Consider the following 25,831-nt stretch of genomic DNA (forward strand, 5'->3'; position numbering starts at 1 on the left):
ACCATACATGAGTCAGTAGTGGCCAGAGCAACTTTTCTCAATTTATGGATATGACAAGACACGCAGGGGCAAGTGGCGTATGTATGCAGTTTTCTGCGAAAACCATCATGACAGGTCTAAATTATAAATAAGACAAAAGTAAGACAAAAACATGTTTTGGAAGAAGGATTATGTATTGACTCATTATTCAAATTTTGTTAATTTTGAACAAAACAGTTACATATTGTACCTTTAAAAGAAATGCAAACAATTGTGAGGTTAGATCTGAAAATAACTCTGTATTATTGTGTTTAATTCGATTTATTTTATATATCAGGTTTACATTTTTTAATGTTCAAATACGTTATGGGCCCATTCTATATTAATTAATTTTGTTCATATTACAATGTGTGTATAGTCTTACAATAATCTCTGTCCTTGACTGTTATGTGAATATTTATCTACATATTTTGTGAATAAAGGGTAATATTCTCTCTTTTCTCTAACTTTATATACAGAATGTTGTTTTATGCAAACATGAAGAATATAGAAAAGAAAATTGTTTTTTTGTTTGTTTGTTTAGAACAACAAGAACAATGAATGGCATTTGAATGAAAGAATTTTTTAACTAGAAGTGACTGAATCGTGGAGACTGTCCAGAATGGGCTTTTTTTCAGAAATGATCATGAGTCCCTCTTGTGGATGATATACAAGGATACATCTGTAAACGTTTTTTTTTTTTTTTTTTTGCATGGCAAAGTGTACTTTATCAATGCAGATGACTGAAAATATTTGCATATAAAATCAGAGATGAATACTGTTATCCTTTTTAGTCAAAAAGGATAAAAGTCACAAACCTTTTTTTGTGTACATTGCCACCAAAATTGCCCAGGAAAAGAAAATATCCCTGATAGCAAGGTTTGTTGTCACACTACACATGGCAAGTTGTAAAAATTAGAAACTGAAGTTTATTGACAATGATTTGAGAATAATTTGTTAGAAAAATAACGCCTATCTGCAGTAAAACTCGACATATGTGTATTTACAATGTATTATAGGCTAGTGAATGGCTTTAATAAAATAACAAAAAAATAGTGATAGAATTATTATGTGGAAAAGATGCAACGTGATGCATCTAGAATCATTTTATAATTGAAATGTTACTCTCTGAAACATAATCAAATCGAATCGTAAGGCAAGTGAAGATTCACAATTCTAGCCTCAACGCCTTCGGCGATTGGTCTAAACAAACCGTGCGGGGCATTATGGAATATTTTTCCCATATATGGTTTTAGATTTGGTGTGTGCCAAATTTGGTGGTATTATTACCACTAGGGATTTTAATGTATGGTTCCTAGGTGATTTTGTTTTGGAAACTTCAGAAAACTAACAAGACTAACAAGATCGAATTTAAACAGGTCAGTCATTTTTTGTCTGATTCCAACAAATCATACACCATTTTGAAGTGTTTTTGTTTTTCAGACACTAACTCTTTTTTGAGAATTTGCTCATTGTGACTCATTTTGCCAGCACGGGTCTGAGTGAGGCTCGGAGCAGCAGTAATATGTACAATAAAATGCTTTTTTGGACATGAACGGCTCTGTGTTTTTAACATATTGGTTGAGTGAATTATTCAATGACTCTTTCATAACATCAGCTGTTGCATCTGAAATCGCATACTTCCCTATACTATAGGCGAAAAACAGTGTGTGACAAAAGAATACTGTACTGTCCGAATTCACAGTACTCATAAAAGAGTAGGCCAAAAGTAACTACCCAGATGACTTTCTTTTGACAAGATTCTAAAATGTACATAAGATGGACTCTTTACTAGCTATCACATGAGGCCACGGGAAAGGATTTCAAAAACATAAGGAGTTGTCTGCTCTCTGTCACGTGATTAAGGAACGACTCAAAAACCCGAAAGACTCCTGAAAAGGACTAATCAATTCTCTTTCCGGCTCAGAATGCATTGGTTTAGCGTATGGGTCTGTCACGTGATTAAGGAACGACTCAAAACCTGAAAGACTCATGAAATGAACTAATCAATTGAATCAACAGGTGAACTATTACTAGCAGTACAGAACCTATAGAATATTGTGCATGCGCAACTAAACTAATCACCCCCCGAGACGACTCGTTCTTCCCGAGTCACATTAAAGATTCGTTCAAAATGAACGAATCATTCAAGAACGACACATCACTAGCGCGTATACTTCAGTGACTGCTAGGCCCTTTCTCAATATGCGTACTTGTCTGTACTTGTGTTCTTGTGAACTTGTGAAACGTCATCAGTCGCTGTCCAAGTACTGTTCCAATTCAAAGTTCGCATCTAGCCAAGTTCAGTTCACATTCCCGGATGTGTACTTGATCCGCCCCTTTTATCGAGGATGCATCGAGAGGTGACTTGTGCAGACTTGAGACAGCCAGGTATCCCAGAATGCATCTCGCACTAACCAGCAAGCGTCAATAGTAAAGAAGAAACCCCGCATAATTTAAACATATTACTGTTTTTATGTCATGATATGTAGTTTTAAGAGTTTTTCAGGTGAGAATGTGCTCAAATTTGTGGTTTATTGATAAAGATTGCACCTTTCTTACAATTTGATCTGAGTTGTGAGATCCAGGCGATCACCGGACGCTCAGCGCTCATGTGCCCAGCCGAGGGCAGCCTTACCTCGGCTAGTCCTTCTGACGTTTTCCGCTGGCTCCGTTTGGGCTGAAGGGAACGTGACGTTTCATAACTTTATATATGGCTATTTAACTTTTGTATCCTACTAAAGCACTGATTTTGTATGCTTGACTGAAATGTTTGCTTTATTTCTTATTGTATATTCTTACCTTTTATAATGGCTATTATTGATCATTAAAACTGACATAAAACAAATAGAGACATGGTTTTGTTTTATGTTATAGCCTATTTCATTTTATTACAGTGAAGTTAATCAGAGTATGCACAAATAGTATTACATTTAATATTTTTGAAATATATACGAAAAGAGGCAGGGTTGTTTAATATTTTGTTTTGTTATAAATATATGCACATTGCAGATAATCAATCACTCGTTGCCTGAGACTATTAATATGTTTTTGTTTGTTTTTTAAATAAAACGAAAAGAGTCAGAGTGGTGTTTTATAACACATTTCATTTTATTGTTGGCTAAAACATACATAAAGAGATTCCAGAGCGAGCTGAGTGACGTTATCAAGAACGCTGCTGTTCCATTTGCAGAATCACCGGACTTGTGTTCTCCCGTCCACGGGAGTTCGTTCTCCTGAGCCGAACTTGCCAAGTCCTAACTATAAAGGACGCGAGTCCGAAGTTTGCGAACTTGGTTTTGAGAAACTGCCCTAGACATCACTGCCGTTGTCAGTGTGTTTAATTTGGATTTGTCTGTGCATGTTTTTTCGACTCTTATTGTTCGAGTTCCCATTCACTCCCATTATTTGACTGACAGACGGCAACGGTTGGAGTTAAAAATCATCATTTGTGTTCTACTGAAGAAACAAAGTCACCTTCATCTTGGATGCGCTGGGGGTAAGCAGATAAACATAAAATTTTCATTTTTGGGTGGACTATCCCTTTAATGTCATACGCCGATCGGTCTGCACAGTGCAGCACGAACAAGCCTTTTGTGAATGGCAGTGAAGCGACTCAACTGAAGCTGGTTGGTCACGTGATAAGGGCAACATGGCGAATGCAGTGCGTCCAGATTACATTCATACCACACACATTAATACTATATAAGCCTACTAGAACGTACTTTTTAGCGAATGTGAACTAATTCAAAATAGCAACCTACTCAGGAGATGTTATTTCGGACGCAGCCAGCATGTTGCCGCCTACTGGCTTCTGCAGAAAGGGTAGGTAAATGAATCTTTTTAGTGAACTGATTCAAAAGATTCGAGTCGAAAGGGTGAATCAAAATTCCCACCACTAGAAGCTAGTACCACAAAACACCCGTATGGACGTGCCCCTGTACAAACAAGCGGACCAGTGGGAAGTCCTGGCCGCCTCTCTTTCGTCACACGCCGCCGCGCTGGCCCGAGCCGGAGAGAACTATTTCAAATCTCCCGTGTGTTTTTGTAAGGGGAATGTCGTTAAAGTGTGGTTGGTTGTAGCTGCTAGTTTTTAACAAACTAAATCATGAGACTTTCGAGTGCACAAGAGGCCAAAAGTTGGGCACAATAGCGCAGTTTTTCTTTGTTTATGCTGGATGCCCTGGCCAGGGCAGTGTTATTGGATAGTAGTATTGTGGTCTAGAGTAGACGACTTTCCTCAACCCCCTTTTCTCCGGAGCGCTGGCTAACATTAGCAGGATAGCCGCCGCCTCTTCCATACTTTCGTAGAACAACGGGAAAGTCGATTTAAGTGAGGAGACATGGCGGAGACTAAAATAATTTATCACATTGACGAAGAGGAGACGCCGTACTTGGTGAAGATTCCCATAGCGGCTGAGAAAATCACTCTGCTGGATTTTAAACAGGTCTTGAACAAACCGAACTACAAATTTTTCTTCAAGTCTATGGACCAGGACTTCGGGTAAGTGAAGCACACAAAGATTTTCGCGAAAATCCAGAACAAAAGCAGTTTTCTTTCTGTGTAGGAAACGAATATGTTCGAAAGTTGTGTGAGATGTTGTTGTAATAGCTTGTTAAGGGTTTTCCCCGAGAAGGACAGTTGTCTGGGTGGTCTAATCGTATCAAGCCATCACTGCAAAGTAACTGCATTTCACAATGTCTCGAGAGAGTTTAAAAGTTTCTGCAGTCTCACTTGGTGTAAGTTAGTCTATATAAGAAATACTTTGTCTATATTAGTTATGTTGTATACAGCTATATCACTACTAGGCTATTATTTGATATCTGTAATTATAATTACCCTGAATGCTATTATTTCAATTTAATGTAGTCATATTCTCTTCTGGTTGATATGAGAAACAGAATTTCTCTAAATTCTTCAGTTTTTAATGTACACCACCGTGCTTTTCTTTTTTTTTTTCTTTTTTTCCTTTTTTTTTTTTTTTCTTTTTTTTTTTAAGGAGATGAATAGTTTTATTCAGCAAACTAACATTAAATTGGTCAAAAGTGACAGTAAGTTTCCAGTAAGTTTCCATTTGTATTACGGTTTCCACAAAAATATTATGCTATTTTTAAAATTGATAATAATCAGAAATGTATCTTGAGGAGCAAATCAGCATATTAGCTTTCTGTGGATCTGATTTCTGAAGGATCATGTGACACTGAAGACTGGAGTGATGATGCTGAAAATTCACCTTTGCCAACACAATAATAAATTACGTTTTATAATGTATTAAAATATAAAACAGTTATTTAAGTTGTAAAAATATTTAACATTATTACCGTTTTATTGTATTTTTGATTTCTTCAATAACACAAAATCTTACCGACCCCAAACTTTTGAACGGTAGTGAATAATTTATATATTCTGTCTTCTACCTAAACATTATGTAGATCATATTCATCATGTAGTAAAATCCTCATCCTTTCCCTCACTTCTTTGCATACATGCCAAGTTTTTAGTGTCCCACTGCTGTCTTGCCGGTGCTTTTTTAAAAATGTTTTATAAAGAGTGGAGTTCTTTGTCTCAGACCACATATTTGGCCTGAATCGTCTTGCCATGGACAGAATACCAGCCAATAAATCTTATCCACGTTCTTGTCTGTTATGCATTCTCCAGATGCTCCAGGAATGTCTGCAGTAATCTTAGCAAATTAGGATGTTATCATCTGACTGTAAATAGTCCATCAGTTTGACAGCTTACACTTATGTTCACATGCATATGAATCAAAGACGTTTACCTGAAGCACTATAAACGCAGAGTCACTGACGCAAATGCACGTTAATCGGTTGCATTTATTTTATACTGCCTGTCAATAATTTCAGGTGCTATGTGGAGCCATGATGATATTAAAGCAGAACTAAGTAACTTTTTTTACCTTCATAAATAGTTTTCTAAGTCCTTACGATGGTTAAAGGGATAGTTCACCCAAAAATGAAAATTTGATGTTTATCTGCATACCCCCAGTGCATCCAAGATGTAGGTGACTTTTTTTCTTCAGTTGAACGCAAATTATGATTTTTAATTGCAACCGCTGCCGTCTGTCAGTCAAATAATAGCAGTAGATGGGAACTTCAACTATAACAGTAAATAAAAGTTGCTTAGACAAATCAAAATTAAAACCTGCGGCTCGTGACGACACATTAATGTTCTAAGAGACGAAACGATCGGTTTGTGCGAGAAACCGAACATTATTTATATAATTTTTACCTCTAATACACCACTATGTCCAACTTCGTTCAGCTTCCTGTTAGTGAGGTCAAAAAACGCGTTCTGAAGACGGAAGTGATGTCTCGCCCATATACTTAAATGAGCGCGAGACATCACTTCCGTTGTCAGAGCGCGATCAGACCTCACTAGCCGGAAGCTGAAAGAAGTTAGACATAGTCATTGGACATAGTCTCCATAGCCATTTACATATATTATATATATCTTCCAAGGGGTTTTTTCCCTCCTAGGACTTTTTTCCCAGTGCTAGCACACTGGGTTTTTCTCCTAGGGGTTTTTTTCCACCCCTGGGAGTCAGCCGACATTGGCTTAATGTAGCACCATCTTGTATATATTACATATTACCACGCTTGGTTGTACAGCTTATTTTTAACCACTTCCCTTTTTCTGTGCTTCTAATATGTAAAGCTGCTTTGAACAATTACCAATTGTAAAAGCGCTATATAAATAAATCTGACTTGACTTGACTTGACTTGATAGTGGTGTATTAGAGGTAAAAAATTATATAAATACTGTTCGGTTTCTCGCACAAACCGATCGTTTCGTGTCTTAGGACATCAATGTGCCGTCACGAGCCGCAGGGTTTAATTTGGATTTGTCTATGGAAGTTTTTTCGACTCTTATTGTTCAAGTTCCCAATCACTGCTATTATTTGACTGACAGACGGCAGCGGTTGCAGTTAAAAATCATAATTTGCGTTCGACCGAAGAAAAAAAGTCACCTACATCTTGGATGCCCTGGGGGTAAGCAGATAAACATCAAATTTTCATTTTTGGGTGAACTATCCCTTTAATTGACTTGTAGTTGAGCTGCGCCGACCCGACACAATCTCGCCTCATGTTCACGTTCACGCGAGAGTGACAAAATGCTTTACGGTAATTCAAAAACAATGTATATATTATGACTTTATAAGACAATTTCGAAAAATCCATCGAGTGTACTGTATTTGCAAATTACCCATCTCCTCTTTCTTGTACTGTATTTGCAAAACTACTGCGCTGGTGAGTGTTGTAGTCATTGTAGTTCAGAGCTGCACTTGGAGTATTTACGACAGTGTGATTCACTGAAGGAACCTGTAGGGGGAGCTTCGCAAATCTTACTGAGTTCCGCTTTAATTTATTATAATGTTTCATTTGATTGCTATAATAAATAGCCTACACTACCATTCAGAAGTCACCTAAGATTTTTTGTTTTAAAAGAAATTAATACTTTTATTCAGCAAGGACACATCAAGTTGATCAAAAGTGACAGTAAATACATTTATAATGTGACAACATTATAATGTTTCTATTTCAAATAAATGTTGTTCTTTTGAACATTGCATTCATCAAAGAATCCAGAAAAAGAGTATCACCGTTTCGTCAGAAATATTGAGCAGCACAACTGTTTTCAACATTGATAACTAGGGCTGGGCGATATATCGCATGCGATTGTCACGTGCATTTCGTCAGTAAAGGCGGTTTCCTGATTACCGCGAAATCGCCATCACCTGCTTTCAAATGGAACGCCATTTAATAGACAGAACCGTAGTTCACTGACAAGCTACGCAATATCGCGTTCATTATCGAAGGCGATTCATCTGCGATAATGAACGCGATATTGTGTAGCTTGTCAGTGATCTATAGTTCTGTCTATTAAATGCCGCTCAATTTGAAAGCCGGTGATGGTGATTTAGCGGTAATCAGGGAACCGGCTTTACTGACGAAATGCACGTGACAATCGCATGCGATGTATCGCTCAGCCCTATTGATAACAATTATAAATGTTTCTTGAGCATCAAATCAGAATATTAGAATGATTTCTAAATAATAATCATATTCGAATGGAAAACGGTTATTTGAAATGGAAATAATATTTCTCAATATTGCTATTTTTATTGTATTTTTGATCAAGCAGCCTTGGTGAGTATAAGAGACTTCTTTCAAAACATTTGAAAAAATCTTACCAACCTCAAACTTTTGAATTGTAGTGTATAGCAATATATGTGTAGAGAAAATATACACATACCGACTATAGTATAAACCAAGAAAACAACTGAGGGTCTGTTCTGTCTTTCATTAACACTGACAAATTTACATCAGAAGAGTGGAACTAGCATTGTTTTACAGGGATTTGCAAATTAGCATTTTTAATCCAGCAGCCAAAATGTCAATGGGATATATGCAGTATCATGTTCTAGTAAAATAGTGCTAGATTGGTGTAACTGCATTAATGAGATCTGGTTGGTTTTTTTGTTTTGTTTTGTTTTTTTGATGAATTTTACTGGGAAAGTGAAATCTGAAGACTTGATCTTTTCTTCTTTCCTACCTTGTAAGAAGGGCCGTCAATGTCTCGCCCGTTTTTTATATTATGGAAAAGGGTGGACGTGTGTGTATTATTGTTGAACGGCATTGGATGTGGATGTAAGCTGATACGGTAGTGGAGTGGGGCAGAGCGCTGTGATGCTGCCGTGCTGATTTACAGTGTGAAGAGCCAGCTGTCAGTCTGACTGTGTGTGGCTGGGATTGCTGGGCCTTGTTTGGGAGGGATATGGTTGGAGGTTGGAGGTTGGAGACGGGCCATTTGCTTAGTGTCTGGTATAGAATCAACAGAATGAGAGTGAATGAGAGGGAGAGAGAGAAAGGAGCAGGGGACCCCTCGGTCTCTCCAGGGCCCCTCTACATTCTCTCTGCATTTTACATCCCCTTAAAAGTACAGACCAAATTCCAGGCAGTTTTTATTCCTCCTACCTTGTTTCTTAGACTTTGTACAAATCTTCTGAATTAAAATAAATACACAAATGTTTGCCAAATTGTAATATGGTCTGCAGTCTTAACACGTCCAGAACTCATTCTCTTGTAAGAGCTTTTGTTGAAAGCAGGTTTTCATGCGAGGCTGTGGTTTGAATGCGTGAGTGTGTTATTGTGGGCCATGTTAGAGGTCAAGGGTTGTTTTTCAAGTACAGATGTTGGGCTTAATTAGCGTCATTAGAGAGTTTGGGGGTGGGATTGTTTCGCAAGCGTTAAAATGCAGGAGAGCTTTGTTTTCAGGAAGTGATTTGTGAAATTGTTGTAGAGTTGCATCATCAAGTTAAATGTTTGTTTGGTGCTGAGAAGAATTGGCAATGGTTTGTGCACATTCAGGCAAGGAAAAAGACTTAGAAAAACCTACTAAAAAAGTCATTTAATATTTATGTAATATTATTATATCTATTAGTGGTGTTTCCTAAGGCAAGCATCACTATTACTGATACATTTAAATTACTTTTGCACCCTTTGAGGGCTCAGTAGGATTCTGGCTGGTTGCCCTCTTTAGTCAGTACTGAATCTTGTTAAAAACATTCATTGATCTTCGTACATCCATTTCTATGCCTTGAGAACTTAAACATTTGTTGTGCTGTATTGTTAGGGCAGTGTCAGCTCTGCTGTATTTTAAACAAGATGATGTTAATAGCTGGCTAACATAGCTGAAATTTTGTCGGATTAGCAAAAATGACTTGTGATGAGTCTTGGAAGTATAAGTAATATGAATGGTACTCTGCCGTTCAGAAGTTTGTTGTCTGTAAGATTTTTAAAATGTTTTTTTTTTTATTGAAGTCTCTTCTGCTCACCAATTAAGGCTACATTTTTTTGATAAAAATACAGTAAAAACCCTTATATTGTGAAAGATTATTACAACTTGAAATAACTATTTTTTATTTTAATATATTTGCAATATTACAATTTAATATATTGTAATTTATTCCTGTGAAGGTAAAGCTGAATTTTCAGCATCATTACTCCAGTCTTCAGTGTCACATGATCCTTCAGAAATCATTCTACTATATTGATTTGCTGCTCAAGTAACTTATTGTTATCAATGTTGAAAACAGTTGTGCTGCTTAATATTTTCATGGAAACCATTTTAGGATTCTTTGATAAATAGAAAGTTCAAATGAACAGCATTTATTTGAAATGGAAATCATAAATGGACTAGAGATGCACCGATACTAAATTTCCCTACTGATGGCTGATAGCTGATTATTCAGAGTGATATCTGCCGATACTGATACCGATAGTTTGGGGGTTGTGACTTTTATAGGCCTATTTACTGTTTGTAAACATTCGGGATGCGCGCGCATCATGGTTGCAGAAAACCCGGGAGTGATAACCAGTACGACTAGAGAGTTAAGACGAAGCGGTTCAAAGTAGTTAAGATTTAGAAACATTATAGAATATTTTGATTTGTTATTTTTTTTTAAATGTTGTCGGCATATCACAGCAGCTTCACCCAGCGATAAGCACTGTTATTTCAAAAAAATTAACATTACCGAGTGGTATACAGCTTACGGATCCGTTTGCCTCAGTGGTTAAAAGATGAAACGAAATGGCCAAGCATCCAGTGGCCAGAGATATATATTTACCTGATTGACATAGCCTATACTCAGGAGAAGCTAAAAGCGTATAAGTCTCTTGATGCGTACAACTTTGTTTTGTTTTTGTTTGTCATGAATTAAAAGAATAAAAAGTTAATTTCGAGTTTATATCTCACAATTCTGACTTTTATTTCTCGCAAATCTGAGTTTATATCTCACATTTCTTACAAAGAAAAACAATTGTGAGATATACTCGTTATTCTGTCTTTTCTGAATTGCAATTTATCCCGCAATTCTGACTTTTTCCCCTCAAAATTGTGAAATAAACTCACAATTGCGAGTAATAAAGTCCGAACTGGGAGTAATAAACACGCAAATGCAAGAAAAAAGTCAGAATTGTGAAATTAAAATTGTATAGACTGTTTAAAAGTTATCTATGTGAAATGTTACAGGTTTAAATATTATTTCAATGCTGTAACTGCTATGTATGTATGTCCTCTGAACTGCATATGTGAATATTATGTAGGCTTACTGTTTACATCAAATTCCTGCTTTAATAGTAGACTAATCCTTGCAGGTGTCATCAGTCCAGTCTGTGAAACATCTCCGTTTAGCTTCAAAGGACGTTTTCAACGATGGTTTTCTTTAAAAATGAAGACTATATTTTTTGCATTCCGATTCCAACATCCAGAGGCACAACAAAACATTTTTCTCTTATTCTCTTATTTTCCTCCAATTGCTACCGCTATTTTTCTGCAACCACTATGCGCGTGCAGCTGCAAGTGACGTCATTGTGACGTCTGCTCCAAAGTGGTCTATACCTTCTTTTAAATGAATGATAATTTCATTATAATTAATAATTAAGCATTATATTTTGAAAGAAATGCAAATAAATCAACTTGTTTCAGAGTGACTGGTACCAGTTATAAACAAACACATTGCTCAAATTGATATTAACACACAATAACTACATTTTGAAGATTAAATTAATATTTCTTAACTTTCTGAATGTTATTGATTCATATATTTACTATTAATATTGAACATCAAACTGGTTTCTTAGCATTTTCTTTACCCAGCATTTTAGCATTCTTAGCATTTTTCTTTATTTGATTGACAGGATATAGCAGCCCTGATTATCGACTATTTTTAAACTATCAGCCGATAGTGTGAAAATTTGATTTTATCGGCCGATACCAATTATTGGCGGATATATATCGGTGCATCTCCTAATCATAAATGTTTTACTGCCAAGTTTACTGAAAAAAAGTATTAATTTCTTTAAAAAAAACAACAACTTTTGAGTGGTAGGGCATGTTGTGCATATGCAAAATGGAAAACACAAGTTAATGAAAAATAAATATTTCATTTGTCTGTAATAGATATTTGTGATTGTAAAAGGTCTGCAAAGTTTTAAAGTGCATGACAATGACAAATAAAGTTATTGTCTCCTAAAAGAAAGAATCGATTCTAAACTGCTGAAACAAGTATTCATTAATTCCAGTCTCACTCCCATATAGCTACAGAATAATGTAGCAGATTTGTATAATGCCAGCCTATGGTCTTCATTGGCTTCATTGGCTGCAACATCATCTTCGACCCTCCCTCAAATACTGTAGTTGTAGCTGAGGCCTGGAAGAGTTTGGTTCGTGTTGTCATCATGTCGAGAAGATGCTGTTTTCAGTGCTGTCAGAAAGATGAGGACTCACGCTGGAATTGATTTGGAAATCTGACGTCATCATTCTTATCGCTGTGTATCAAGCGCTGTGGAAACCTCCAGAGCTGAAATTTAGATATGGTAATAGTCATTTGGTTTCTGACACACGCTCTGTCACAACAGACTGGGCCATCTGACCAATCAGAGCAGAGTAGACTTTCGGAAATGAGGAGTTTAGAGAGACTGAATCTTCGAACAAACCGTTTTCATACTCAATGTATATTATGAGAAAAGTGTTATCATGTTAAATCTATTGTAGGTGACCTCCAAAAAAAATGGGGAACCTTTAAAATAGCATAACAGGCACGTTTAACATAAAAATAATATATGAAAAAGCATTGTAAGCCTGTTTTCATCATAAATTGTAAAAATCTAGTATATACGACATTGTCCATGGCTTAAGTAAAGTCAAAATAGTCTAGATGTACACATTCATCCATGGATAAAATAATCTGTCGAAATGTGTGTTCCTTCTTTTTAATTCTGTCTCACTTTGATAATTGTGTTTACTTAGGGTGGTGAAGGAGGAGATCTCAGACGACAGTGCCAAGCTGCCATGCTTCAACGGAAGAGTTGTCTCCTGGGTAAGAACTGCTCCTGTTCCAGTTTTCTCTGTCAGTCAGCAGTAGTTTTTTCCCCTCCAAACGACATTTGTTTTAATGAGCTTTCATATGGTGTCAAAGCAGTTCTCTGGTTTATGAGTGGAAACTGCACCATTTGACTAAACTTCGCTGAAGCACCTCATCCCTGTAGTGACGCGTATCAGGCCTGTTTAGATTTATGTCACAGCGAATCTTTAAAGAGCACAAAGTGTATGTGTCAGACCCTTCACACGGAGACTGTAATCCAGTCTCGTCTAAAAGCCCTCAAAGAAAAGCAGGTGCTTAAGTCAAAAGGCTTGAACGAAACCATACCCACTGGGATGGAAATAGTAGACCACCGTCAGGATGGCTCAAGGTCCCTTGAGAGGGAGTGTACAATAACCTAGCATCCATTAGCATGAAGAAAGGAGAAGGACATACAATGATACTGTATGTGCCCTTTTATTACACATCTGAAGTTTCTTTATCTTCTCAAGTATGACTTTGACTCTAACACTTCAGCATACTGTGTTTTGTTGCAGATTGTTGATTGTTTTTTCCCTTCCTTGTTTGTAGTTCTACCTGAGCTTTTTAAAGAGGGCTGATCTCTTCCTGTTCGCTGTCAGCCATTTACCTTTCCAACTTGGTTTTCATTTAAATTATAGTTACGTCAAACCCAGACACTGGATATGTTTGACCTGAAGCATTGTGTGATCAGTTTTGCTTTTCAGTGAGCTCAACGAGTATGTGTTGGGTAAAAAATAATTTGTGGTGGTGTTGTCATAAGATATTTTCCCATAGTCTTTTTAGTTCCTTGTTTTTCATGGATCACTTTCACTCTCTCCACAATCTTTCTCTCTTGTTAGCTGGTGTCCTCAGATACCCCTGCAGCCGAGCCCCCAGCCCCTCCAGTAGAGGTCCCATCTCAGCCCTCACCCACCCCTCCTCCCCTGCCTCCACCTCCCGCCGAGAGGACAGGGGGGATTGGAGACTCCAGACCACCTTCCTTCCAGTATGTTAATCTGCATCTCTGTTTCTCGCCATGAATGTCATTTTGTGGTTACTGTTGAATGGGAATCAGTGACTAAGTTTACAGCTTTCCTTGAAGGAATACTCACTTTTTTATTTGATTTTCCGAGCTGTGTCATTGATTATTCAAAATATGTGAACCATTTTGCTTTGTAGTATAAAATAGGTGCCATCCGATGTCTTGATTAAAGAGTTAAGTTACCCAAAAATTAAATTTCTGTCATTAATAATTACTCACCCTCATGTCGTTCCAAACCCGTAAGACCTTCGTTCATCTTCAGAACTCAAATTAAGATATTTTTTATGAAATCCAATAGATTTTTTATCCCCTATAGAAAGCAGCGAAATGACCACATTCAAGGTCCAGAAAAGTAGTAAAGACATTGTTAAAATAGTCATTGTGACGATAGTGGTTCAACCTTAATGTTATGAAGCGACAAGAATACTTTTTGTGTGCAAAAACAAAACAAAAATAATGACTTCATTCAACAATTTCCTCTCTACCCTGTCATTCTCCTATGAGAGTGTTGGTGTGTCATGCAGGTGTCTTTCATTAGCATTCACTCTACCGCCCTCAATTCTCAATTCCCTAAGTCCCATCGGATTTCTTTCCATTGGCTGTGGAGGTGAGGATGACAACTCCCATGATTCAACACTCATTCACAGCGTCATCAAGCTATGCCTTTGTTATTGTTTTGAATAAGCGACTTGCATACTGTGCCTTTAATGTTGCAGAATTAATCAATTACGAAACAAATTTAATTTCAAAGGATAGTGTCATTATTCAGCTCATTGCTGGTTCAATTTGTTCATTGTCAACATTGTCAAGGTTGCAAAATTCATGTTATGAAACAAACTCAATTGTTCTATAAAATTCTGTAGCAGAACCCTCTGTGATCACAACCTCTGTGAGCTAGTTTAAAGCTATGAGTTTTACCTGGAAGGTAAATCTGTATACAATTTAACAATTTTCTGACTTGCTTTATGCAGTCCGTATTGTGATTTAATCACTTACTAACCTTGTCTGTTTATAAATCCTGTCATGAGTATGTAACTACCTTTCAAAAGGTGCCATTGATCATTGATAATAATAAAAGAAGTCTCTTGAGGTCCAAATCGGCATATTAGAGTGATTTCTGAATGATCATGTGACACTGCAGTCTTCAGTGTCACATGATCATTCAGAAATCACTCTAATATGGCTACTTTGGTGAGCATAAAAGGCTTCTTTCAAAAACGTAAAAAAAAAAAAAAAAAAAACGCTAACCGATCCCAAACTTTTGCACAGTAGTGTAAAGCTTTTGCACGATACCCTCAAGGTAATCTAATATGTTTTTGTGTAGAAAGTGCCCAAAACCATCAAGTGTTTGTGGTGTCTTGAAAACTGTAGAATGTAAGCTGTTAAATGAAGATGGCTGTTAAAAATTAAGAAATGAAATAAATTTAGTCAGATTGTTTATTATTAAAGCAAGTAAAAAAATGAAACTAATGCTAATGAAACGAGACAAAATAGTAATATTCAAGATACATTATCTAAAAAATCTAAAAGTAGTTAGTCTTTTCAGGTAACGATGCCCAGGTATTGTTACTCAAAATCATGTTAAATATACTGATTAAGAATGTGTTTTTGTTTTAAATGTAACTCTCTTGCTCTTTGTTCCTTATTTGGTTTGCCAGAGGCAGCTGGCTGTTAAAAAATTAAGTTTCATTCAGCTTGCAAAGATGTGCAGAGGTGTCTTGAATGTAAATCATTGCATGATGTGTGTGTGTGTGTGTGTGTGTGTGTGTGTAGTCCCAACACTACAGGCAGCCTGGAGTCCTTAGATGATCAGACAGAGACAGAGTCAGTCGTGTCTTTCAGGAGAGAGAGACCTCGACCCAGAGAGAGCATAGAGCAACATGGTCTGTTCAGTCTCCTTTGTCGTCTCTTTGACATTACCTAATAATTCTTGTGCTTTACCTCAAAAGCATTTCAGTACGTTGAGAAGTACGTTGTTAATTTTGCTGTACTGTTTCTGTTTCAGGGCCACGTATAAATGGGCAGTCCCGTATGGACAGACACCTGGCTGGATACGAAAGTGCCACCACAGTGATGAGCAGTGAACTGGACACCACAAGCTTCTGTGATTCAGATGATGATGATACCATGAGCAGGTTAGAGTCACGGTGTGCTTCATTGGGGTTGGAGAAATTATTTAAAGGTGCCCAATAATGCTTTTTACAAGGTGTAATATAAGTCTAAGGTGTCTCCTGAATGTGTCTGTGAAGTTTCAGCTCAAAATACCCCATAGATGTTTTTAAATTAATTTTTTTAACTGCCTATTTTGGGGCATCATTAACTATACCCCTTTAAATGGCGTGCTCCCTGCCACACGAGCTCAGTGCATTTACAAAGTTCACACAGCTAATATAACCCTCAAATGGATCTTTACAAGATTTTGTCATGCATGCTGTATGCATGCTTCGAATTATGTGAGTAAAGTATTTATTTTGATGTTTACTTTTGATTCTGTATGAGTTTGAGGCTGTGCTCTGTGGCTAACGGCTAATGTTACACTGTTGGAGAGATTTATAAGCAAGCAAGATCTATTGTCCTTGCTTGCTTACCTAGTCTGATGATTGAGCTGTGCACAGATCCAGACGTGAATACTGCCTTGCCTTGTCTAATGCCTTGAACATGGGCTGGCATAAATGCAAATATTGGGGTCATACATATTAATGATCCCGACTGTTACGTAACAGTCAGTGTTATGTTGAGATCCGCGTTTTTTCCGGAAGTCTTTTAAACAAATGAGATTTATAGTGTTTTCACACCTATGGATCGCTTGTTTTGTTCCGAAACAGGGACTAAATTTGTTACAATGTTGCATTTTCTTCTTGGTTCGGTTCGCTTTCACATGGCAACATTTCAAAGCGTACCAAAATGCATTCAGGCAAGTCACATGCGAGTACAACTGTCCTCTTATTGGTCAGAGTTTTCGCTGCGTCATCCATCAAAATAATGATTGACAAGCTAGCTCCATGAGCTTATTGTGGCTTTATTTGTAACTGTTGAGACACACACAAACACTTTATAAATGTAGCCGTCTCTCCCGCAGTTAATTCGCTGCGGCAAATTCAAACCCGCGCTCTTTCTCTCTCTCCATCTCTGGATTTCCCAGTGCTGTCTAGTAGGCGACCTGTTGTCCGTGTGTCTGTCGAGAGAGACCATTTGAATTTTATAATGAAGCAGAGTGGGAATTGAGACTTCGTCGGGACAGCATTCTCGCACGGAGAAGTGTAATTACACACCAGAGGCGATCGTTGGCTTTCAGATATTGTAAATAATGTGCTCACTCACAGAATAAGACATTACCGATTTTTATATCATATTTTCCGTTGTGAAAATGATGTAATTTGGTTCGTTGGTCCGTTAACTGGGTCGATTGCTTTCACATCTCAAGCGAACCGCTCCAGAGTTCGTCCTCTTCAAGCAGGTCTCGGTACGCTTGTTTGGTGCGCTTTTGGTGCGCACCCGAGTGCGATTGCTGCTTTCCCACCTGCCCAAACGAACCGCACCAAAGGGGCAAACGAACTCTGGTACGATTCAACCGAACAAAATGAGGCAGGTGTGAAAGCACCCTTATATAAGAAGGAGGAAGCAATGGGGTTTGAAACTCAATGTATGTCTTTTCCATGTACTGAACTCTTGTTATTTAACTATGCCAATATAAATTCAATTTTTGATTCTAGGGCACCTTTAACACATGTGTGTATAAGCATTTGTGCTTGCTTTTTGGGTTACAATCCAAAAATGGGTTGCAGATATGTTCTGATAGGGTTGTGTGCAGCACATGAGACAATGACAAATGCAAATAATATTATGCATAAAATATTTGCACTTAGTTAGGATAGCATAATCAATAAACTTATCTTTAGTTTGTTGATGTCAAAAACTGCACTTCCAATTAAACTCTATTATATTTTAAAACAAACTCATCTGTTACTTAGTAGAGGACAAAAGGCAGTTGTCCACTCTGTTGTCTACAGTGTTTGAGGGTCAAAGCAGACATTGTTTGCGGACAGCCAGTGAAGACCGTAGCCTGGCATTATGCACATTTGTAACATTGTTACATAGGTATATGTAACAGGAAGTCAGACTGGAATCGCTAATGATTCATTTAAGCAGACCTTTTACATTCACAAATAGCTATATTGCACACTGCATGAAAGGTACAATTTAACAAAGCACTTTAAATAGACGCTCATATTTGCAATAATGATAAACATGCTTTTATACAGTGAGTTATTGGCTGTTAAAAGCATAAAACCAGAATTCAAGAGACATCTAAAAAACAAATAATAAACTAGTTGATACATTTTGATGTTTGTACTATGTTGGGTTCCAACTTAATGTCCTATATGATAAAATCTGGATCCTGAAGCAAAATTAGTTGGGAATAAATATTTTAGGTTATGCTTTGATTATGAATGTTTATTTTATTAAATGTATGTTATCAGATTCAGCAGCTCCACTGAGCAGAGCACAGCTTCTAGATTGCTCAAACGCCATCGCAGACGCAGGAAACAGCGCCCACGGCTGGAGAGGGTATGCAACAACCATTTGATATTTGACATTTGAACAATTTTTTTATTTTACTGAGTTTTATTTGTGTTGTATTATAGGCTTCCTCTTTCAGCAGTGTGACAGATTCAACCATGTCCCTAAATATTATTACAGTCACTCTTAACATGGGTCAGTGCCATTTTTATTTTACTCCTCTTCCTTTCTTTTGTCATATTTTCTGTTTGTGTTATGCATTTTTCCTGCTATTCATTACATATGAATTGTGTTTAATTCAGAATGTGTAATACTCTCTCTGTTTTTGTATCCTATAGAGAAGTATAATTTCTTGGGCATCAGTATAGTGGGTCAGAGTAACGAGAGAGGAGATGGAGGTATCTACATTGGCTCTATCATGAAGGGAGGAGCTGTTGCTGCAGACGGACGCATTGAACCCGGAGACATGCTGCTGCAGGTGTTTGTCTGTCTTAGAAGAAAAGGTTCTTTATAGAACCTTAAAGGGTTCTGCCAGGCGCTTCATATATAGAACATTTTAGGAGGGATTAATTTTATGGATTTAATTTTAATTCATTTAGTTTTAATTCATTTTTTATTTTAATTTTTATGAAGTGGAAGTGCAGTTAAGCAGCTCATAAACATACTTTATAACCCCTTAAACATGAAAGTGTTATGCAATCATGTAAGACATGATTGATCTTCTTTTTTTTTTTTTTTTTTTCCTTTTTGGCATAAAGTGTTTTTTAAAATCAAGTCAAGAATCCTAGGATTCTATGTAGAAGCCCATTGAACTTTTTTTCTTTTTGTAAGAGTGTAGAAAATAAGTGATTAATGCTGGGAAATCAGGCACAAAGTGAGACCTGCACATTATAATCTCTACTCGATGGGCGACAAGCCAGTCAGATGAGTGACGTGACTGCGGTTTTAATACCTGTCAAACGCAATGGCTTGACATTATAATCTGAAACCATGTACTCAGGTCGCACCCAGGCACAAACATTGGCACCGTTTCAATAGTAATTAACAAAAGATAAGTACTTTCACTGCTGCAGGGTTCTGTTGTAATTACTAGCTCTAAAGTTTCTTTTCTGTGCAGGTGAATGACATTAACTTTGAGAACATGAGTAATGATGATGCAGTCAGGGTACTCCGTGAGATCGTCCACAAACCAGGGTGAGTCTGTGAGAATTACCTTTAACTTAAGCTTGTCATCCTGGAATGCCACATATTAATTTATTTTTCACCTCCTGAAAAAAACAATAAATCTTAAATACAATAAAACGAAGAGCAAATGGTACACATTAGTGGTGTAAATTAATCCAACAACACAGATTTCAAGGCTCAAAAAAAAAAAAAAAAATCCCAATGGTCAATATTACATTGTGGTGCTGTTTATGTATACTTGTGCTTGAAGGGAACATTACAGTAAGAGTACAGTAGTGTCACACTCTGCTGTCTACTAACTAATGTGTAATAATTTGCATAAAGGCCTGTTCACACTAAGGATGATAATTATAATGATAAAGATATAGTTCTAAAAATCGTTCTAAATATCAAAGAATAGCAGAGTCCACACCACAACTAAAATGATAATGGCATAGAGAAACAATATAGTTGGAATAACTTTCAGAATTTGGTTTTCTAGCTGATGAATGAAAAGAGCTCGAGCGTTTAAAGTGGCAGACCACAAAACTGCAGCACACTTAAAGTAAATAACGATATCATCGTATATTTATCTTTATAGTTATCTTTCTTGGTATGAATAGGCCTTAATATATCCTGCACTGTTATAAGGAAGCAATAAGGTACGAGAGGCTGTGCTGTATCGTGAATAAGTCACGGCTGAAGGGCGTTGTTAGGCACGACGTGAAACTGAGTAAGCCGTGACTTATTTATGATACAGCACTAGCAAGGCGAGTACGTTTTTGCTTTTATGAAACAGTTATCACACAATACAAATATTAAAAATATGTATCAATGCAACTTTCATGAAGTAAACTTTTTGTAAAGGCCTTCCTTCCGCCGGAAAAAATAGTCCCTGACTGAACGGCAGCGGAAGTTACATTATCAGGCCATTAGATGGCGGCAAAGATTGTCTTTATGAGTGTGTCAGTCAGTAACGAATACCTTTTATATTGAAAAGACTGAATTGTTTTGAAAACGGAACAAGACGCAACTGACAAATGTTTTGACTAGCGCTGTCAGAACCCCTTAAATGTTAAAAGTACAAGATGACACATCAGACATTTAAACAGATTTTTTATTATGAACATAGGACTGACCTGAAGGAAAATGCTAAATCTGATTGCAGGTAATAAACTCGCGCACTCTATCTTTTTCTCACAACACTCTTCTACATAATACAGTAAGCTTCAATAAACAATATCAATTGAGAACAAACAGTTTACGTTGCTAAGAGTGGTTGCTAAGAGTGTTGTGTAGTGATACACAGAACCACTGGGTGAAGCGGTCATAGCCATGTTTTATCATGAATAAAGCGCAGCTATTGACCAATCAGAATCAAGGACAGGAACTCACCGTTTTATAATTTCACTTCAATTCTCTTAGACCCATCACTCTGACTGTGGCAAAATGTTGGGACCCTGCTCCTCAAGGTTATTTCACCCTGCCACGCAGTAAGTCTCCTTTTATTTTATATACTATACACTAAATACTGATTTTTGCTTAAAGACGCCATTTTGTTCTCTTTTTATTTATTTATTTTTATTTTTTTTACATTTTGAGTACAGATTTCCTTTATTTTGTGTATGTTTCTTAATAAAGAGACTGTAGGGCTGGGCGATATATCGCATGCGGTTCTCACGTGCATTTCGTCAGTAAAGCCGGTTCCCTGATTACCGCGAAATCGCCATCACCTGCTTTCAAATGGAACGCCATTTAATAGACAGAACCGTAGTTCACTGACAAGCTACGCAATATCGCGTTCATTATCGAAGGCGATTCATCTGCGATAAGGAACGTGATATTGCGTAGCTTGTCAGTGAACTACGGCTCTGTCTATTAAATGACACTCCATTTGAAAGCAGGTGATGGCGATTTCAATTTTATTATTTTACTATATTTTTGATCAAATAAATACAGCCTTGGTGAGCATAAGACACTTCTTTCAAGTCTTGCTGTCCCAAACTTTTGAATGGTAGTGTAAGTGTATATGTATACAGTTGTTTTTAATGATGATGAGATGTTACTTGAGATCTATTTATCTAACATCCTTCCCCATCTTCTCTGTCAGATGAGCCAATCCGGCCCATAGACCCAGCAGCATGGATCAACCATTCGGTAGCTCTCACAGGGGCATTTCCGTCCTACCCTAGCAGCACAATCACCTCCAGCTCATCTGTCACTGAAACTGAACGTAAGGACTAGGCATATTTTTTCTCCTTTACTCATCCTAGACCTTTGATTTATTAATACACGCTGTCTTAGCCCCATTATTTTAACACTCTTTCTCTGTCTTTAGGCTTTGATGAGTTTAACCTGTCTCTTCGCTCTGACATGGCATCTGTTGCGAAGGCCATGGCATCTCCAGAGTCTGGTCTGGAGGTCAGAGACCGAATGTGGCTGAAGATCACCATTCCCAATGCTTTCCTAGGTCAGAGACTTGTTCAGTTATACCTGACACTGTATTTACACACTTGCTGCATCAAGTTAGATACTGATTATTAATCATGAGTCAAACCCCTTGCTGCTTAACTGTCTGTCTTGCACATGTTTGTAGTTTTTTTTTTTTTTTTTAATTTTTATTTGTGTTTGTAGTTCTAATCTAATCTTCATCCAACACGTGATGAGTTGTGGGAAATATTAGCCAATTTGAATTTGGAAATAGTAGACCATCTGGGTATCTTTAGAATGCTAATTTCAACATACTATGATTAAGGACACACTAACTCTAATTTCAGATACTATTTAGGATGGATGGTGTGCGAATTGGAATGCAGCAGCTGTTCCAAATGAACTTTGTACTAATGGGCCTAATCTCATGTTTGTTTTTCTCTGGCTTTATGATTGTGTGTGTATAGGTTCAGATGTGGTTGAGTGGTTGTACCATCACATTGAAGGGTTTCAGGACAGACGGGAAGCTCGTAAATATGCCAGTAACCTACTAAAGGCTGGTTTCATCAGACACACTGTTAACAAGATCACCTTCTCTGAACAGTGTTATTACATATTTGGAGACTTTAGTAACTGTGAAAATTGTAAGTAGAACCAGCTTTTCTTTTATATAATATTTTAAAGAAAGAATACTCAATAAATATGTTCTTTTTCACTTACACATCCCTCACTACTTTTTCCTCTCAGACATGGCCAACCTTTCTCTTAACGATAACGATGGTTCCAGTGGTGCTTCAGACCAAGACACTCTGGCCCCTCTTCCATTGCCAGGGGCAACCCCGTGGCCCCTGCTCCACTCTTTCACGTACCAGTACCCTCACCCTTATTCCACCCAGCCACCTCCCTACCATGAGCTCTCCAACTACAGCTATGGCCCAGGCAGTGCAGGCAGCCAACACAGTGAAGGTAACAAGCTACCCTGACCTCACACCTCTCAGTGTGTTGTTTGGGATCTAAGCTGTGGATGTACATGGCACAAATATATGGAAATGTAATAGTCAATAAAGGTCATATACACTACTGTTCATAGGTTTGGGGTCAGTAAGATTTTTTTTCTTTAAAGAAATTAATACTTTTATTCAGCATGGATGCATTAAATTGATCAAAAGTGACAGTACAGAGTTTTATATTGTTATAAAAAAAATTCTAATTCAAATAAATGCTGTTTTTTTTTTTTTACTTTCTATTGGAGAATATTGATCTTTGTTACCACAAAAATATTGAGCAGCACAACTCTTTTCAACATTGATAATACATAAAAAAAAATTCTTGAGCAGCAAATCAGCATATTAGAATGATTTCTTAAGAATCGTGTGACACTGAAGACTGGAGTAATTATGCTGAAAATTCAGCTTTACCATAGGAATAAATTGCATTTATTTTAATTTGTAATAATATTTGACAATATTATTGTTTTTACTGTTGTTTCGATTAAATAAATGCAGTCTTAGTAAGCAGAAGATACTTCTTTCAACAAAATCTTACTTACCCTGTGCATTTCAACGGTAGTTTGGCCATTGATTTTCATTAAAAAACCAAGGCTGTGAAAAAAGGTTGAATATTATATATTAAAATATTTATTTTTATTTACATTTTATTGTTTTTACCTGTTTTTTCATTCATATAAGTGTATAATGTGTAAAGAGGATTTTGTGCCCAGATAACCTATTAATACCCGTTGTTTTCATCTCTCTTTCTCTCAGGGAGTCACAGCAGTGGCTCCACACGCAGTGACGGAGAGAAGAGAAGGGGAAGTAAAAGTGTTTCTGGCGGTAGCGTACGTGACGATAAATCTCTCGGTGGGGGCGGGGCTGACTCGCGTTCTGGCAGCGGCAGCGAATCAGATTACTCTGTTCGCAGCAGCCTGAGACGAGACCACGGCTCAGCCACGCCCAGCGAACACAGTCGCTCGAGTCAGCGCTCACATCATCGCGTCCCGTCCGCTCACCTTGCCCCATATCCGCCTGGAATCCCCATCCCTTACAACCCGATGATGGTGATGATGGTGCCCCAACACCCACATCTAGCACTTGGAGCCCCACACCCACAAACACCTACTTTGCCGCCCCACCCTGCCATGGTGCCCTCCGGCACCCCTGGTGGGCCTCCAGGAGCTCCTCCAACCCGAGACCTGGGCTCCGTCCCCCCTGAGCTTACTGCCTCCAGGCAGTCCTTCCACCTGGCCATGGGCAACCCTAGTGAGTTTTTTGTGGATGTGATGTAATGAAGGATGTTACCGTTGATGCACGGTGAAGGAATAAATGCTGAGAGGTTTGTAATCACGTGATAACTGTGAGTTCTGCTCTGTGACTGACAGAGATGTAGTTTACTGTATCAGTGCAGCTCTTTAGAGTTAGTGTTTGTTCTTGACGGTAGGAACAGGGTTTATGGAAGGGTAGGAAGTCTTGCATAGCAGACTTCAAAATCCATTTTGTCTTTGTGGTATTAACCACAACATGGACTGGCCTTCTGAACGACTGTTTCGGGGTGAAAAGAATTGGCTTATTCTTTTTCCGAGTGCTGATATTTCCCTCAAATTTTTACACAAATTGCTGGAAGGCCATAGATTTAAGATCTATGAAGGCTTCTGATGATTTTCCAGAATATATTTCTAAAAGGAAATTCAAGTATGCTTTACACACCTTTTTAAATGACCAACATTAGGACACGAAATCCACTGGAAGGCAGGCAATTTAAAAGTGATAAATTATTACTTTAAATTAAACTAACCAATTTTATATATATATAAAAAAAAAAAAAAAAGCCATGCCTTCAAAAACCTTGAAAAGGATTCAAATGATTAAAACAGTTGATCAGATGTATCTTGTTTTTAAGTAGTGCTTTAAAGTGTACCAAGGAATTCTGAAAGCTTTTCTCTAATGTACTTTGTACTGTATGCTTTAAAAATTGCCTCTGTAAACTGTCTTTGTACTGCTGAACGGAGCCAGGGTTTATGGAAACAAAAATTTGGTTGTCATTTTCTGAGATTTCAAGAATTGTTCTGATTCTGGGTCTTAGAAAGCAGTCCCTTTCAAAGACCCTCTCAAATAGGCAGAATATAAAATGTTTGTACTAAATGGTACACACAGAGGAAGTTTTAACCTCATAAAAGGTACTTTCTGGGTAGATTTGTTGTTTATTCTTTTTTCTACTCCAGAGCTTTTTTTTTTTTTTTTGTCTCTTTGTATGGCAGATAATCATAGCGCCTTTTTTAATGTGTTTATAGATATACAAGTCCAAGTATGCAAGTGCTACATAAAGACTGAGTCTCAAAGGAATGCCATGTTTAAGTGTTACATTTTGAATATCATCAGATACTGTCACTTTTGCATGTTTTTACTCCAAATAAATGTATGATAGAATTAACTCTTAAACTAGTCATTTATTCTGTTTGATGATAATGTCTCATCTTTGTGTTTTAGTTACAATCTTTATCTTAGGTTCTACTGTATAACACAGGAAATTGTGTTTATCACTATTAGGGCCGTCCCTAGCATGAAAATGTTTCCCTTCGAATGCAGCTCTCAAATCTCATTTTACATCCCACATAATCAAAATCTGTTTCTTTGGGATCACCAACAACACATGCCAGAATCAATGGCATTGTGGGTTCACTGACGTAGTCATGTTGTGAAATGTAATGGTGCCATTTCTAAATGAATTGCAAATGACACTTAATGAGAAATACTTT

The 25,831-nt window shown here is 37.3% G+C and overlaps 1 protein-coding gene across 2 annotated transcripts; it reads left to right on the top strand.

The window, feature by feature from the left end:
* The first annotated feature begins 3,982 nt into the window (after window positions 1-3,982).
* dvl2 (dishevelled segment polarity protein 2) lies at window positions 3,983-25,442 on the top strand. 2 transcript variants are annotated; one of them, XM_067401729.1, is made up of 16 exons: window positions 3,983-4,522; window positions 12,851-12,920; window positions 13,784-13,929; window positions 15,739-15,848; window positions 15,971-16,100; window positions 18,447-18,534; window positions 18,612-18,681; window positions 18,825-18,964; window positions 19,604-19,680; window positions 20,783-20,818; window positions 21,076-21,143; window positions 21,761-21,883; window positions 21,989-22,120; window positions 22,548-22,724; window positions 22,828-23,046; window positions 23,844-25,442. In XM_067401729.1, exons 1-16 carry the CDS (start codon window positions 4,362-4,364, stop codon window positions 24,362-24,364), a joined length of 2,268 nt encoding a protein of 755 aa, XP_067257830.1. In that variant the 5' UTR covers window positions 3,983-4,361; the 3' UTR covers window positions 24,365-25,442. The 2 variants fall into 2 exon arrangements, with proteins under 2 accessions (XP_067257830.1, XP_067257831.1); XM_067401730.1 differs by lacking the exon at window positions 20,783-20,818.
* Window positions 25,443-25,831: the final 389 nt, after the last annotated feature.

The sequence above is a fragment of the Chanodichthys erythropterus genome, chromosome 11 (genome assembly GCF_024489055.1).
Source record: "Chanodichthys erythropterus isolate Z2021 chromosome 11, ASM2448905v1, whole genome shotgun sequence".
NCBI lineage: Eukaryota > Metazoa > Chordata > Actinopteri > Cypriniformes > Xenocyprididae > Chanodichthys > Chanodichthys erythropterus.

Coding starts and splice junctions, on each gene's coding strand:
- dvl2 (XM_067401729.1), top strand. CDS start 4,362: ATGGCGGAGACTAAAATAATTTATCACATTGACGAAGAGGAGACGCCG. Junction 12,921..13,783: donor ACGGAAGAGTTGTCTCCTGG/GTAAGAACTGCT, acceptor CTCTCTTGTTAG/CTGGTGTCCTCAGATACCCC. Junction 15,849..15,970: donor AGAGAGCATAGAGCAACATG/GTCTGTTCAGTC, acceptor TTTCTGTTTCAG/GGCCACGTATAAATGGGCAG.